The sequence below is a fragment of the Scyliorhinus torazame genome, chromosome 21 (genome assembly GCF_047496885.1).
Source record: "Scyliorhinus torazame isolate Kashiwa2021f chromosome 21, sScyTor2.1, whole genome shotgun sequence".
Taxonomy (NCBI): Eukaryota; Metazoa; Chordata; class Chondrichthyes; order Carcharhiniformes; family Scyliorhinidae; genus Scyliorhinus; species Scyliorhinus torazame.
In genome coordinates, this window is record NC_092727.1 from 63,347,197 (window position 1) to 63,361,096 (window position 13,900).

General features: G+C 49.7%; 1 protein-coding gene across 1 annotated transcript in view; it reads right to left on the reverse strand.

The window, feature by feature from the left end:
- Positions 1-13,900, reverse strand: part of LOC140398321 (Fc receptor-like protein 5) — a 293,198-nt gene that overhangs the window by 227,921 nt on the left and 51,377 nt on the right. The window contains exons 4-5 of the mRNA XM_072486879.1: positions 10,947-11,249; positions 5,477-5,767 (exon numbers count right to left, since the gene is read on the reverse strand). Of these exons, the coding sequence (XP_072342980.1) occupies positions 5,477-5,767; positions 10,947-11,249 (594 nt within the window). The remainder of the gene's footprint in view (positions 1-5,476; positions 5,768-10,946; positions 11,250-13,900) is intronic.

Below are 13,900 nucleotides of genomic sequence, written 5' to 3' on the forward strand. Positions count from 1 at the left end.
GAGCATGGTACTTGATGTTTTAAGTAAGTTGGTTCAACGTTGACTGCAACTGGATGCAGTGAAACTAGAAACAGGCTTCTGACACAGGAGATGGTCCAACACTGTTTTATTGACCTTCCTGATTGCTGTACATAGTCTGCTGTGAGTTGACACTCTATCAATCTAACTGATAACCTCCTGCTGGCTTGACCCAGACTAACCCTCTACCTCATGGTGATAGTGCTCACTGGCTTGTGCACTCTTACTATCTCAGTAGCTGTGTCCTGTAGAGAGAGAGAGAGTCTGAATGCCCTGTGTGCTTTATAGTGGTGGTGTCCTGTCTGGTGATTGGTTGTTATGTGTCGTGTGTGTTCATTGGTTATCCTGTGTGCCAATCACTGCCTGTCTACATCTCATTACATACATGAGTGGATATTATGGCATCTCCCCTGTTTGAAGTAAATTTTGGAACATGGCAATATATATACATGCATGATTATATACAAGCGGTGAGTGAATGAACATGTGTACATGGGAAGGTGTCTATCGTGCAGATGCAGAGCAAACTGAACAAAATTTACAAGATTTAAGTTTGTAGATTCAGTCTTTGTGGCGGGCGACAAATTCTTGTCGATCGCCTCAGAGGTGGAGGGGGGGACGCCGGCACTTGGACAGGCAGGATTGCTGCCATGTCGGTGGCCTCGTGGTGCGAGATGTCCGGAGGAGGCATGATGACATGCGGAGAAGTGCGGCCAGGTGGTGGGCAGGGAACTTTTCGTAGCGCCCTCCTGTTGCGCCGTAGAATGGAGCCATCAGCCATTTGGACAACGAAGGACCTGGGGGCAGCCTGCCTGATGACAATAGCTGGGGCTGACCAACCTCCCTCAGGCAACTGGATGCGAACAACATCGTCTGGAGCCAGCGCAGGTAGATCCTTGGCATGCGCATCATACGTGATCTGCTGCTGGTCCCTGGATCGCTGCACTTTCTGCAGCACCGTGAGGTGGTCAAGGTCTGGAACATGGATGGCTGGAACAGTCGTCCTCAGGTTGCGGTTCATGAGCAGCTGCGCCGGAGACAAACCAGTCGACAGATGGGTTGCCCTGTATGTCAACAGCGCCAGATTGAAGTCCGAGGCTGAGTCTACAGCCTTGTTCAGCAACCGCTTGACAACATGGACCCCTTTTTCGGCCTTCCCGTTTGATTGCGGGTAATGGGGACTGAATGTGATGTGACTGAAGTGGTAGGATCGTGCAAAGTCGGACCACTCTTGGCTGTAGAAACATAGACCGTTGTCACTCATTACTGTGAGTGGTATGCCGTGCCTGGCAAACGTCTCTTTGCAGGCTTTAATCACTGACTTGGACAGGAGGTCCGACAGTTTCACCACTTCCGGGTAGCTGGAGAAGTAGTTGACCAAGAGCACATAATCACGCCCATTTGCTTGAAAGAGGTCTATCCCCACCTTGGACCACGGAGAAGTCACGATCTCGTGCTGTTGCAGTGTTTCCTTGGGCTGAGCTGGTTGAAACTTCTGGCATGTTGTGCAGTTGAGGACCGTGTTGGCAACGGCCTGGCCAGTAGACTGCCTGCCAAGCTCTGCGTTGACATTTTTCGATCCCAAGGTGACCCTCATGGATCTGTCTGAGCACCATGGCTTGCATGCATGGGGAATGACGATTCTATCTAGTTTAAGAAGGATCCCCTCGACAACCGTTAACTCATCCTTAACAATGAAGAACTGGGGGCATTGCCCCTTTTGCCAGCCATGGGCACGGTGTTGCATCACGTGCTGCAGTAGAGGATCTTTGGCAGTTTCTTCACGTATCTGGACAACTCGGTCATCAGTGGCTGGGAGGTTGCTGATACACAACTGCACCTTTGCCTCGATGTGACGAATGAAGTCACCCGGTTCACACGGCAGTCAGCATCGGGGTCCGTTGGGCTGTTTGGATCAGAATCCTGCATGCCTTGTTGTACGCAACGGACACGTCTGCGTTGCAGCTGGGATCGCTGGCTGTCGTTCGGTGGAGCGGACCTGCAGAAGGCCGCATAGGCTTCCCACACTGTAGACATCGCCTGCCTTTGGCTGGACATTGCTGCTTTAAATGAGCAGAGCCACAAGTCGGACACGTGATGACGCTGACGTCAGCACGTTCTGTGCACCATCGCGCATGCGCAGTGCGGTCGGCCGACATTCGCGCATGCGCCTCAGTGTCTTCGGCCTCATCGTCCACCCGGTCGTGGTGCGCATGCGTGGGGACCCGAGAAAAGTGCGCGAAGCGGCAACTCTCCTCGATGCTCAGGCCTTGCATTTTCGCTATGGCCTGCACCCTTTCTGCCTCGTGGGAGGCCAGTTTTGCAGTTTCTGCCGCCCTGATGCGGGAGTCGCGATTTCTGGCATGCTCATGGACAACGCACATTTCGATGATGACAGAGAGGGTCAACGGTTTAATTTTGAGTAGCTGCTCCTGCAGGGAGTCGGACAGGACCCCGAAAACGATCTGATCCCAGATCATGGAATCAGTCATCGAGTCATAATTACATGACTGCGCAAAAATGCGGGTATGGGTCAAGAAGGACTGAAAAGGTTCATCCTTACCCTGAAGCCTCTGTTGGAAGATGTACCGTTCAAAGCTCTCATTCGCCTCAATGTTGCAGTGGCTCTCGAATTTCAGCAGAACTGCCTTGAACTTTGTCTTGTCTTCGCCATCGGCAAACGTAAGCGAGTTATAGATATGGATGGCATGATCCCCGCAGTCGACAGGAACAGCGCGATCTTTCTGGCATCCGATGCGGCCTCGAGGTCGGAGGCCTCGATGTACAGGAGGAACTTCTGTTTGAAGACTTTCCAGTTGGCGCCGAGGTTGCCGGAGATCCGGAGTTGCGGAGGGGGCTGGATCTTTTCCATGCTGCTGGATGGCTGCTTGCTGGTCGTTGCAGATGCACTCGAGGTAGGTTCGTTAGGATTAATAGCACTCTGGTACCATGATGTGTTAAGTAAGTTGGTTCAACGTTGACTGCAACTGAATGCAGTGAAACTAGAAACAGGGGGCGAAATTCTCCGGCAACGGCGCGATGTCCGCCGACCGGCGCCCAAAAAGGCGCAAATCAGACAGGCATCGCGCCGCCCCAAAGGTGCGGAATGCTCCGCATCTTTGGGGGCCGAGCCCCAACCTCGAGGGGCTAGGTCGGCGCCGGACGAATTTCCGCCCCGCCAGCTGGCGGAAAAGGCCTTTGGTGCCCCGCCAGCTGGCGCGGAAATGACATCTCCGGGCGGCGCATGCGCGGGATCATCAGCGGGCGCTGACGGCATTCCCGCGCATGCGCAGTGGAGGGAGTCTCTTCCGCCTCCGCCATGGTGGAGACCGTTGCGGAGGCGGAAGGGAAAGAGTGCCCCCACAGCACAGGCCCGCCCGCGGATCGGTGGGCCCCGATCGCGGGCCAGACCACCGTGGGGGCCCCCCCCCCAGGACCCCGGAGCCCGCCCACGCCACCTTGTCCCACCGGTAAGGTAGGTGGTTTAATTTACGCCGGCGGGACAGGCATTTTAGCGGCGGGACATCGGCCCATCCGGGCCGGAGAATCGAGCGGGGGGGGCCCGCCAACCGGCGCGGCGCGATTCCCGCCCTCGCCGAATATCCGGTGCCGGAGACTTCGGCAACCAGCGGGGGCGGGATTCACGCCAGCCCCCAGCGATTCTCCGACCCGGCGGGGGGTCGGAGAATCTCGCCCAGGCTTCTGACACAGGAGATGGTCCAACACTGTTTTATTGAACTTCCTGATTGCTGTACATAGTCTGCTGTGAGTTGACACTCTATCAATCTAACTGATAACCTCCTGCTGGCTTGACCAGACTAACTCTCTACCTTACAGTGATAGTGCTCACTGGCTTGTGCACTCTTGTATTATCAAATACTATTGTATTACAAATCCTTGTATTAGATGGATTCTCCACTGTCATTTCTTCCGATTCCAGGGTGATGCCGCCAGAAAATGTATCCTTCCCTCCTTCCCCTTTCACCACTTGCAAGAAACTGTTCCCGACAACACTCCCTGATAGTCCCCAATCAGCCCGAGCATTTCCTTCCCTTCTATTGGCATCTTTCTGTGGAGAGCATGGGAGATACAATGCTTGACCCTCTTCATCCTGCTGCACCACCCAATGTGAAATAGAAATGTGCTGGTACATCGGATACTGTATCCACTTTTCAAGAAGTGGTCCCCATTATATTGGGGAACTAAATGCACTTTTGCTGACAGCTGTATGGAAAGCGTGCTTTCGGTTGACCCTGTTTGTCCAGTCTCCTTTTATTTTGTTTTCTACACCTTATTTCCCTGCTCATCTTTCTGTGTTTTGATGAAGATTAAAGTAAGCTACCGTAAAACAGCATTCACAGCCTTCCAGATGCAAATTTGTGTTAACAATTTCAGATTGTTACCTCTGTCCCAACGTTGTTTCAATTTCTTTCACCGATTTTATTTATTTCCCGTATTTCTATTTGGGATGCAGCAATGGCTACTTCTGCCAATCACACCTTTACCTACTTTCTTTCTTTACTTGTATTACTTTCTTTAATGGTATTGTGGCACCATTGGTTGTTCTGTTCATCAATATCCCAACCAGATCACAGACTTTCCCTTTGCTTTATCCCCTCACCTAGATTATTTAGTCGTTACGTTTCTACCCTTTCCCAGTTCTGATGAAATGTCATTGATCTGAAATGCTGGGCTGAATTTCCTAGGCCCAGTCGGGCCAGTTTGGGAGGTATCAATGATAACAAGGGGGAGCTTGATGTCTTTCCATTGCCATGCCCAGTGGCAGGAAGACAAGGGGCTGGTTTAGCACAGGGCTAAAGAGCTGGCTTTTAAAGCAGACCAAGGCAGGCCAGCAGCACAGTTCAATTCCCGTACCAGCCTCCCCAAACTGGCGCCGGAATGTGGCGACTAGAAGCTTTTCACAGTAACTTCATTTGAAGCCTACTTGTCACAATAAGCAATTTTCAATTCATTTCATTTCACAAACATTTCAGCTGCACACGGGGAACTCCATAGTTCATGGAAAGGCTCCCAGGCAGCAATGACTACACCCAAGGCAACGACACCACTGTGCCACTTCTACCCCAAATTACTGGGGCTTGTATGTCGTCTCTTCAAGAACACTTACTATTGATGCACCCTGATTCTGGATTTAGTCCCAACTACAAGCACTGCTGCAGCCAATGCTGTAAACTACTGACCCTCTAATTGGGCAGAGAAGTGCTATCCTTCATTGGATGGTCACCCTGGTGATGGCATGTAAGCTGCAGCTGCTGCTGGTAAAATGCTGCCCAGGATCCTGCTACCTGCTCGGGTAAGGCTGCCTCCCACCTTTGGAACATAAATGTTCCCTGTAACCCATCAACTGTTTCTCTCTCCACAGATGTGACCAGACACCTTCAATTAGTTCAGCATATTCAGCTTTTATTAAAAGCAATCTCTGTTCCCTTACACTCACCTGTTACTGCTAGACTCACAGTCCCACTTGGTTGTGATAGTAATTGTCTTTTTCCCATCAATATTCTGTACTGACATTGGTACCTCCCTCCTTCCTTTCGACTGGTAACAGTGAACATCCCAGTGTTATCCATTGTGAAGATTTGATGAGAGGACAGCAGTTTATGATCTCTGTAGAAGTAGATTGGATGATGATATTCTCTGTTCACTGTGCAGGTAATTGTGACCATCTCTCCCACTAGATATACCCCAGCTGATTGATCAAGTGATATTCCAGGCGTTGTTGGTGGATCTGTGGTAAAATGTATGAATAAAAATCGATTAGAAAGTGTAAAGAGACTTAACATAGAACATAGAAAAATACAGCACAGAACAGGACCTTCGGCCCACGATGTTGTGCCGAACCTTTGTCCTAGATTAATCATAGATTATCATAGAATTTACAGTGCAGAAGGAGGTCATTCGGCCCATCGAGACTGCACCGGCTCTTGGAAAGAGCACCCTACCCAAGGTCAACACCTCCACCCTATCCCCATAACCCAGTAACCCCACACAACACTAAGGGGAATTTTGGACACTAAGGGCAATTTACCATGGCCAATCCACCTAACCTGCTTTGGACTGTGGGAGGAAACCGGAGCACCCGGAAGAAATCCACGCACACACGGGGAGGATGTGCAGACTCCGCACAGACAGTGACCCAAGCCGGAATCGAACCTGGGACACTGGAGCTGTGAAGCAATTGCGCTATCCACAATGCTACCGTGCTGCCCTTAAGAACAAATTAATCTACACTATATCATTCTACCGTAATCCATGTACCTATCCAATAGCCGCTTGAAGGTCCCTAATGTTTCCGACTCAACTACTTCCACAGGCAGTGCATTCCATGCCCGCACTACTCTCTGGGTAAAGAACCTACCTCTGACATCCCCCTTATATCTTCCACCATTCACCTTAAATTTATGTCCCCTTGTAATGGTCTGTTCCACCCGGGGAAAAAGTCAATGACTGTCTACTCTATCTATTCCCCTGATCATCTTATAAACCTCCATCAAGTCGCCCCTCATCCTTCTCCGTTCTAATGAGAAAAGGCCTAGCACCCTCAACCTTTCCTCGTACGACCTACTCTCCATTCCAGGCAACATCCTGGTAAATCTCCTTTGCACCTTTTCCAAAGCTTCCACATCCTTCCTAAAATGAGGCGACCAGAACTGCACACAGTACTCCAAATGTGGCCTTACCAAGGTTTTGTACAGCTGCATCATCACCTCACGGCTCTTACATTAAATCCCTCAGTTAATGAACGCTAGCACACCAGCACACGCCTTCTTCACAGCTCTATCCACTTGAGTGGCAAAAGATCTATGAATATAGACCCCAAGATCTCTCTGCTCCTCCACATTGCCAAGAACCCTACCGTTAACCCTGTATACCGCATTCATATTTGTCCTTCCAAAATGGACAACCTCACACTTTTCAGGGTCAAACTCCATCTGCCACTTCTCAGCCCAGCTCTGCATCCTATCTATGTCTCTTTGCAGCCGACAACAGCCCTCCTCACTATCCACAACTCCACCAATCTTTGCATCGTCTGCAAATTTACTGACCCACACTTCAACTCCCTCATCCAAGTCATTAATGAAAATCACAAACAGCAGAGGACCAAGAACTGATCCCTGTGGTTCACCACTGGTACCTGGGATCCAGGCTGAATATTTGCCATCCACCACCACTCTCTGACTTCTATCGGTTAGCCAGTTCGTTGACCAACTGGCCAAATTTCCCACTATCCCATGCCTCCTTACTTTCTGCAGAAGCCTACCATGGGGAACCTTCTCAAATGCCTTACTAAAATCCATGTACACTATCTCTACTGCTTTACCTACATCCACATGCTTGGTCACCTCCTCAAAGAATTCAATAAGACTTGTAAGGCAAGACCTACCCCTCACAAATCCGTGTTGACTATCCCTAATCAAGCAGTGGCTTTCCAGATGCTCAGAAATCCTATCCCTCAGTACCCTTTCCTTTACTCCAAAATGCTCCCCCACTAACAAATATATCACTTGCCCTGGTTCATTACCAAGGACAAAATCCAATATGGCCTCCCCTCTGGTCGGACAATCTACATACTGTGTTAGGAAAGCTTCCTGGACACACTGCACAAACACCACCCCATCCAAACTATTTGATCTAAAAAGAGTTTCCACTCAATGTTTGGGAAGTTGAAGTCACCCATGACTACTACCCTGTGACTTCTGCACCTTTCCAAAGTCTGTTTCCCAATCTGTTCCTCCACATCTCTGCTACTATTGGGGGGCCTATAGAAAACTCCCAAGGTGACTGCTCCTTTCCTATTTCTGACTTCAACCCATACTACCTCAGTGGGCAGAACCTCCTCGAACTGCCTTTCTGCAGCTGTTATACTATCTCTAATTAACAATGCCACCCCCCCCCCCCCCCCCCCCCTCACCTCTTTGACCACCCTCCCTAATCTTATTGAAACATCTATGACCAGGGACCTCCAACAACCATTTCTGCACCTCTTCTATCCAAGTTTCCGTGATGGCCACCACATCGTAGTCCCAAGTACCGATCCATGCCTTAAGTTCACCCACCTTATTCCTGATGCTTCTTGCGTTGAAGTATACACACTTCAACCCATCTCCGTGCTTGCAAGTACTCTCCTTTGCCAGTGTTCCCTTCCCCACTGCCTCACTACACGCTTTGGCGTCCTGAATATCGGCTAGCTTAGTTGCTGGACTGCAAATCCGGTTCTCATTCCCCTGCCAAATTAGTTTAAACCCTCCCGAAGAGTACTAGAAAACCTCCCTCCCAGGATATGAAATGAAATGAAAATCACTTATTGTCACAAGTAGGCTTCAAATGAAGTTACTGTGAAAAGGTCCTAGTCGCCACATTCCGGCGCCTGTTGGAGAGGCTGGTACGGGAATTGAACCGTGCTGCTGGCCTGCCTTGGTCTGCTTTAAAAGCCAGCAATTTAGCCCGGTGTGCTAAACCAGCCCCTTATGGTGCCCCTCTGGTTCAGATGCATACTTATATTGGTGCCCCTCTGGTTCAGATGCAACCTGTCCTGCTTGTACAGGTCCCACCTTCCCCAGAATGCGCTCCAATTATCCAAATACCTGAAGCCCTCCCTCCTACACCATTCGTGCAGCCACGTGTTCAACTGCACTCTCTCCCTATTCCTAGCCTCGCTATCACATGGCACCGGCAACAAACCAGAGATGACAACTCTGTCTGTCCTTGCTTTTAACTTCCAGCCTAACTCCCTAAACTCGTTTATTACCTCCACACCCCTTTTCCTACCTACGTCGTTGGTACCAATGTGCACCACAACTTCTGGCTGCTCCCCCTCCCCCTTACGGATCCTGAAGACACGATCCGAGACATCCCTGGCCCTGGCACCTGGGAGGCAACATACCTTCCGGGAGTCTCGCTCGCGACCACGGAATCTCCTATCTATTGCCCTAACTATTGAATCTCCTATTACTATTGCTTTTCGATTCTTCCCCCCTTGCCTTCTGAGCCCCAGAGCCAGACTCAGTGCCAGAGACCTGGCCGCTAGGGCCTTCGCCCGGTAGGTCATCCCCCCCAACAGCATCCAAAATGGTATACTTGTTTTGAAGGGGAATGGCCACGAGGGATTCTTGCACTGTCTGCCTGTTTGTTTTCTTTCCCCTGACTGTAACCCAGCTACTCTTGTCCTGTACCTTGGGTGTGGGTACCTCCCTGTAACTCTTCTCTCTCACCCTCTCTGCCTCCTGGATGATCCGAAGTTCATCGAGCTCCAGTTCCCTAACACGGTCTCTGGGGAGCTGGAGTTGGGTGCGCTTCCCGCAGGTATAGTCAGCGGGGACACCGGTGGTATCCCTCACCACCCACATCCTACAGGATGAGCATGCAACTGGCCTCCATCCCCTCTTACCTTACAGAATATAGCTGCCCTGTGGACCAACTGGAACTCCGCCCTCTGACTCTGCTCCCAGTCAGCTGCACTCTCTGTAAACTCCTGGCTCCCTTCTCGCTCTTTGCGGAAATGAAATGAAAGGAGCACCTTACTCCGTCCTCACCTAACTCCCTCAGTCACCAAACTCTCACTATAGCACTCAAATGCACCAAATTCAGCACTCCCTCAGTCACCAAACTCTCACTATAGCACTCAAATGCACCAAATTCAGCGCTTCCTCAGTCACCAAACTCTCACTATAGCACTCAAATGCACCAAATTCAGCACTCCGTGCAAACAAAGTCTGCACTGTAGCTGGGTCACTTTTATACTGCGAATCGAGCCTCTGAAAACTGGCCTAATCCAATTAACTAATTAATAAGCTCCAGCTGCAAGTACCGACAAGTAGAACCTTTGTTTAAAGCTGATTGAAAATTCACCTTCTTCTAAACCAAACAACAACATTTAAGTTAATTAACTAAATAAAAGAAAGACTAGACTTTAGATAAAAATGAACCCTTATACTCCCTCAGTCACCAAATTCACTATAGCACTCAAAAGCACCAAATTCAGCACTCAGTGCAAATCTAATTACAATGATCATGGGCAGCTAAATGTTGCAGCTAGCCATCCATGCTCGGTGGGCACCACAGGGGTTGGACTGCTTTATCGACCCCGATTTTCACATCTTGGTTTGATGGTTTTTTACATTTCCGTTTCCTCTTTATTCTTTTTGGGCTGTGCTCCCGTTGTTATTTGTGAGCGACCCCTTTTAATTTGTCCACCTGGTCATTTACTTTATTCTAATTAGTTGATGGGCCCAATAAAAGGTACATGTTTCAGCTAATTCTAAAATACCCGTGCACTGGGAGAACTCCTCCTCCCCTTGGGGGGATTCCCCGCTCTGAATCCAGATTGGACGATCCTTCAATCACCACGGAAAGCATCTGTAGATTTGCACGGGCAGTATGTCGGCTGTGCTCTTGAAGGAAATTTGCTGCTTGATAAATCAGATGAAATCGGAATAAACCAGGTTTCTATTTCCAAAATCACATTTCCGTCATGATATTAGCAGAGGAGAGGAGACCAGATCTGGCTGAAAGTGTCTCTGTGCCAATTAGCAGGTTATTCTGAAGGTTCAGGCATGGGGAATCAGGATCTTATTTATTATTCCCGACATTCCTACAAATAGTTCAAGTATCAATCTTAAAACGATGGTATGGACAGGTGTTTGATGGGCAGCAGAGACATAATGGGCTTCTTTCCATGCTGATTAACTCGATGCACTCACGTCAGCATCAATCATTGGGATTTATAATCATCGCCCGAACAGGGTCTTGAATCCTGAACCCTCAGATTAAAAGGCAACATTCCCACATCTTGCGGATGTCACAGGCACTGCCGATTGGCTATCGCCGCTTTTACACAAGGCCGAGTGATAACGTGATCGGAAATCAAATACTATCCCATAATCTCAGCGAGAGAAAATCAAACTTACCCACGACTGTCACCCTGACCGTGTCACTTGGCTCTGAGATGATCTCCCGCTCGGACACTTTATTTTTATAAACACAGGAATAATCTTCTCTTCCGGTCGGCAACAATTTGGTTATATCAAAGGTAACTCCGGATTGCGATGGCTTCGCTCTGTTCGTTTCGATGACATTTTGTCCTCTTTTGTACAGATAGAAAATGCTGCCTAAATATGGAAAGGGCGCTTCACAGATCACCCAGACTGATTCACCTGACACAAATTCTTGGTCCGGACGATTAGTCGATATTGTCGGTTTGGAAGGAAAAGCTGTGATATAGAGAGTAAACACACAATGTTAAATATACAACTTATTTTAACATACATCCAACAGGTGAAAGCTACGTGGTTGTTGGGTCTGACGTTTTTTTTACACTTCCGCACAGAAAGTGGACGGAATGTAAAATAATGGCCAATGTGGCATCAGCCAATCAATGCAACTCTTCCTGAAGTTATTTACACTGACAGCAGAGATCCTATCATGGCGTCAGGGAGGTTCAATGTGCCCGATACATTATCACAGGGCGGGATTCTCCATTTCAGAAACTAAGCGGCAATGCCAGGACAGAATCGGTTGTCTTCTATGGCAGTAGAATTGGCGCCGGTCCCAGAGCAATTCATCAACTATTAATGAGCTAGCACCTGGGCCATGTGGAACACAAGTGATTCCAAATGAAAACTGTGTCGGATTTGCCGGGTTCACGACTGACCCGGCCAACAAGCTGGCAGGATGGAGGCAGCACCTCAGTTTGCGGATGCGGAGCTGAAGACTTCGCTGGCGGCTGCGGAGGAGACGCAAGCTACCCTGTACCCCAGGGTGGGAAGAAGGCTGCCATCCTTTGCCATACACAGGGCCTGGATGCAGCTGGCAGAGGCCGTGAGCTCCGCAGGCCCCAACGCCAGGACCGGACCGCAGTACCGTAAAAAGCTGCACAATCTCCTCAAGGCAGCCAGGGTGAGTAGGCGGCACTGTGCCCTGGCATAACCCCCGTCCCAAACAACCGTAACCCCGCCCCCACCCAGAGGACAATTGGACCCCACCCGCCGGCAGTTTGCGCGCGCTCCCCACCCTGCAACACATGGCGGCCACCATGGCCAGGTTACCTGGCCACCAGCTACCGCCAGCCCCCCACTGTGCTGCATGCGCCAGACTGCCTAAAACTCTGCGCTTCCTGGCTCTCTCCCTCCAGGAAAAGGCGGCACACAACCGCCGGGAGGGAGAAAAGACTAGAGGGGGAACAACGGATCTGGCAACTCACCCTGGCAGAGCAGCAGGCATTGCACCTGCTCGGTGGGCCTGGAGAGAGGTCAATCGCTCAGGTGGAGGTCGGCATTAGATGAGCAAGTGAGATCCCCTGAGTTGCGGTTCCCCATGGCACGTATGGCTCCCTCACCACCACCCATCACCACCCCCACACTCCTATCACACCTACCGCTCCCCACGACCACCCCCACACAAACCCCACAACCCCCATCGCCCCCATCACCCCCACACCTCCCCCATTCCCACCACCACCCCTACCACCATTCAATCATGGCTGATATTTTTCTCATCCCCATTCTCCTGCCTTTTCCCCATAACCCCTGATACTATTATTAATCAAGAACCTATCTATCTCTGTCTTAAAGACACTCAGTGACTTGGCCTTCATAGCCTTCTGCGACAAAGAGTTCCACAGATTACCACCCTCTGGTTGGAGAAATTCCCTCATCTCTGTTTTAAAGGATCGTCCCTTTAGTCTGAGATGGTGTCCTCCAGTTCCAGCTTTTCCTACAAGTGGAAACTACCTCGCCACGTCCACTCTATCCAGGTCTCGCAGTATTTTGTAAGTTTCAATAAGATCTCCCCTCATCCTTCTAAACTCCAATTAATACAAACCCAGAGTCCTGATCGTTCTTCATACGACAAGTTCTTCATTCCAGGAATCATTCTTGTGAATCTCCTCTGGACCCTTTCCAAGGCCAACACATCATTCCTTAGATACGAGACCCCAAACTGCTCACAATACTCCACATTTGGTCTGGTCAGAGCCTTATACAGCTTCAGAGGTACATCCCTGCTCTTGTATTCTAGCCTTCTAGATGTGAATGCTAACATTGCATTTGCCTTCCTAGCTGCTGACTGAACCTGCACAATAACCTTAAGAAAATCTTGAACAAGGACTTCCAAGTCCCTTTGTGCTTCTGATTTCCTAGCATTTCCCCATTTAGAAAATAGTCTATGCCTCCATTCCTCCTTCCAAAATGCATAACCTCACACTTTTCCGCATTGTATTCCATCTGCCACTTCTTTCCCCACTCTCCTAGCCTCTCCAAGTCCTTCTGCAGCCCTCTTGCTTCCTCAATACTACCTGTCTCTCTACAGATCTTTGTATCATCTGCAAACTTAGCAACAGTGCCTTCAGTACCTTGTTCCAGATTATTTTTAGAAAAACATTTTATTAAGGCATTTATGAATTTATAATAACAGAAAGTACATAAACAAATGGAAATATAATTCAGTACCTAACACCACCCCCCCAGCCAACAACCATACCCAGCCAACATGGCTTATACACACAATTCCCCAGTCCCTCCATCTCCTCTCGCTGATCCCGCCTAAACTAAACTAACTCCCCTACCCGCCCCCATTCCCAAACACCCCCCCCCCCCCCCCCCCCATCGTATCTGCTAACAGTTTAGTTTTCCCCAAAGAAGTCGATAAACGGCTGCCATCTCCGGAAGAACCCTAACATTGATCCTCTCAGGGCGAACTTACTTTTCTCAAGCCTGAGATACCCAGCCACGTCACTAACCCATACCCCCGATTTCGGGGGCACCGAGTCACTCCAGGATAATAGGATCTGTCTCAGGGTTACCAAGGAGACAAAGGCCAAAACATCAGCCTCTCTCGCCCCCTGGACTCCGGGGTCTTCCGACAC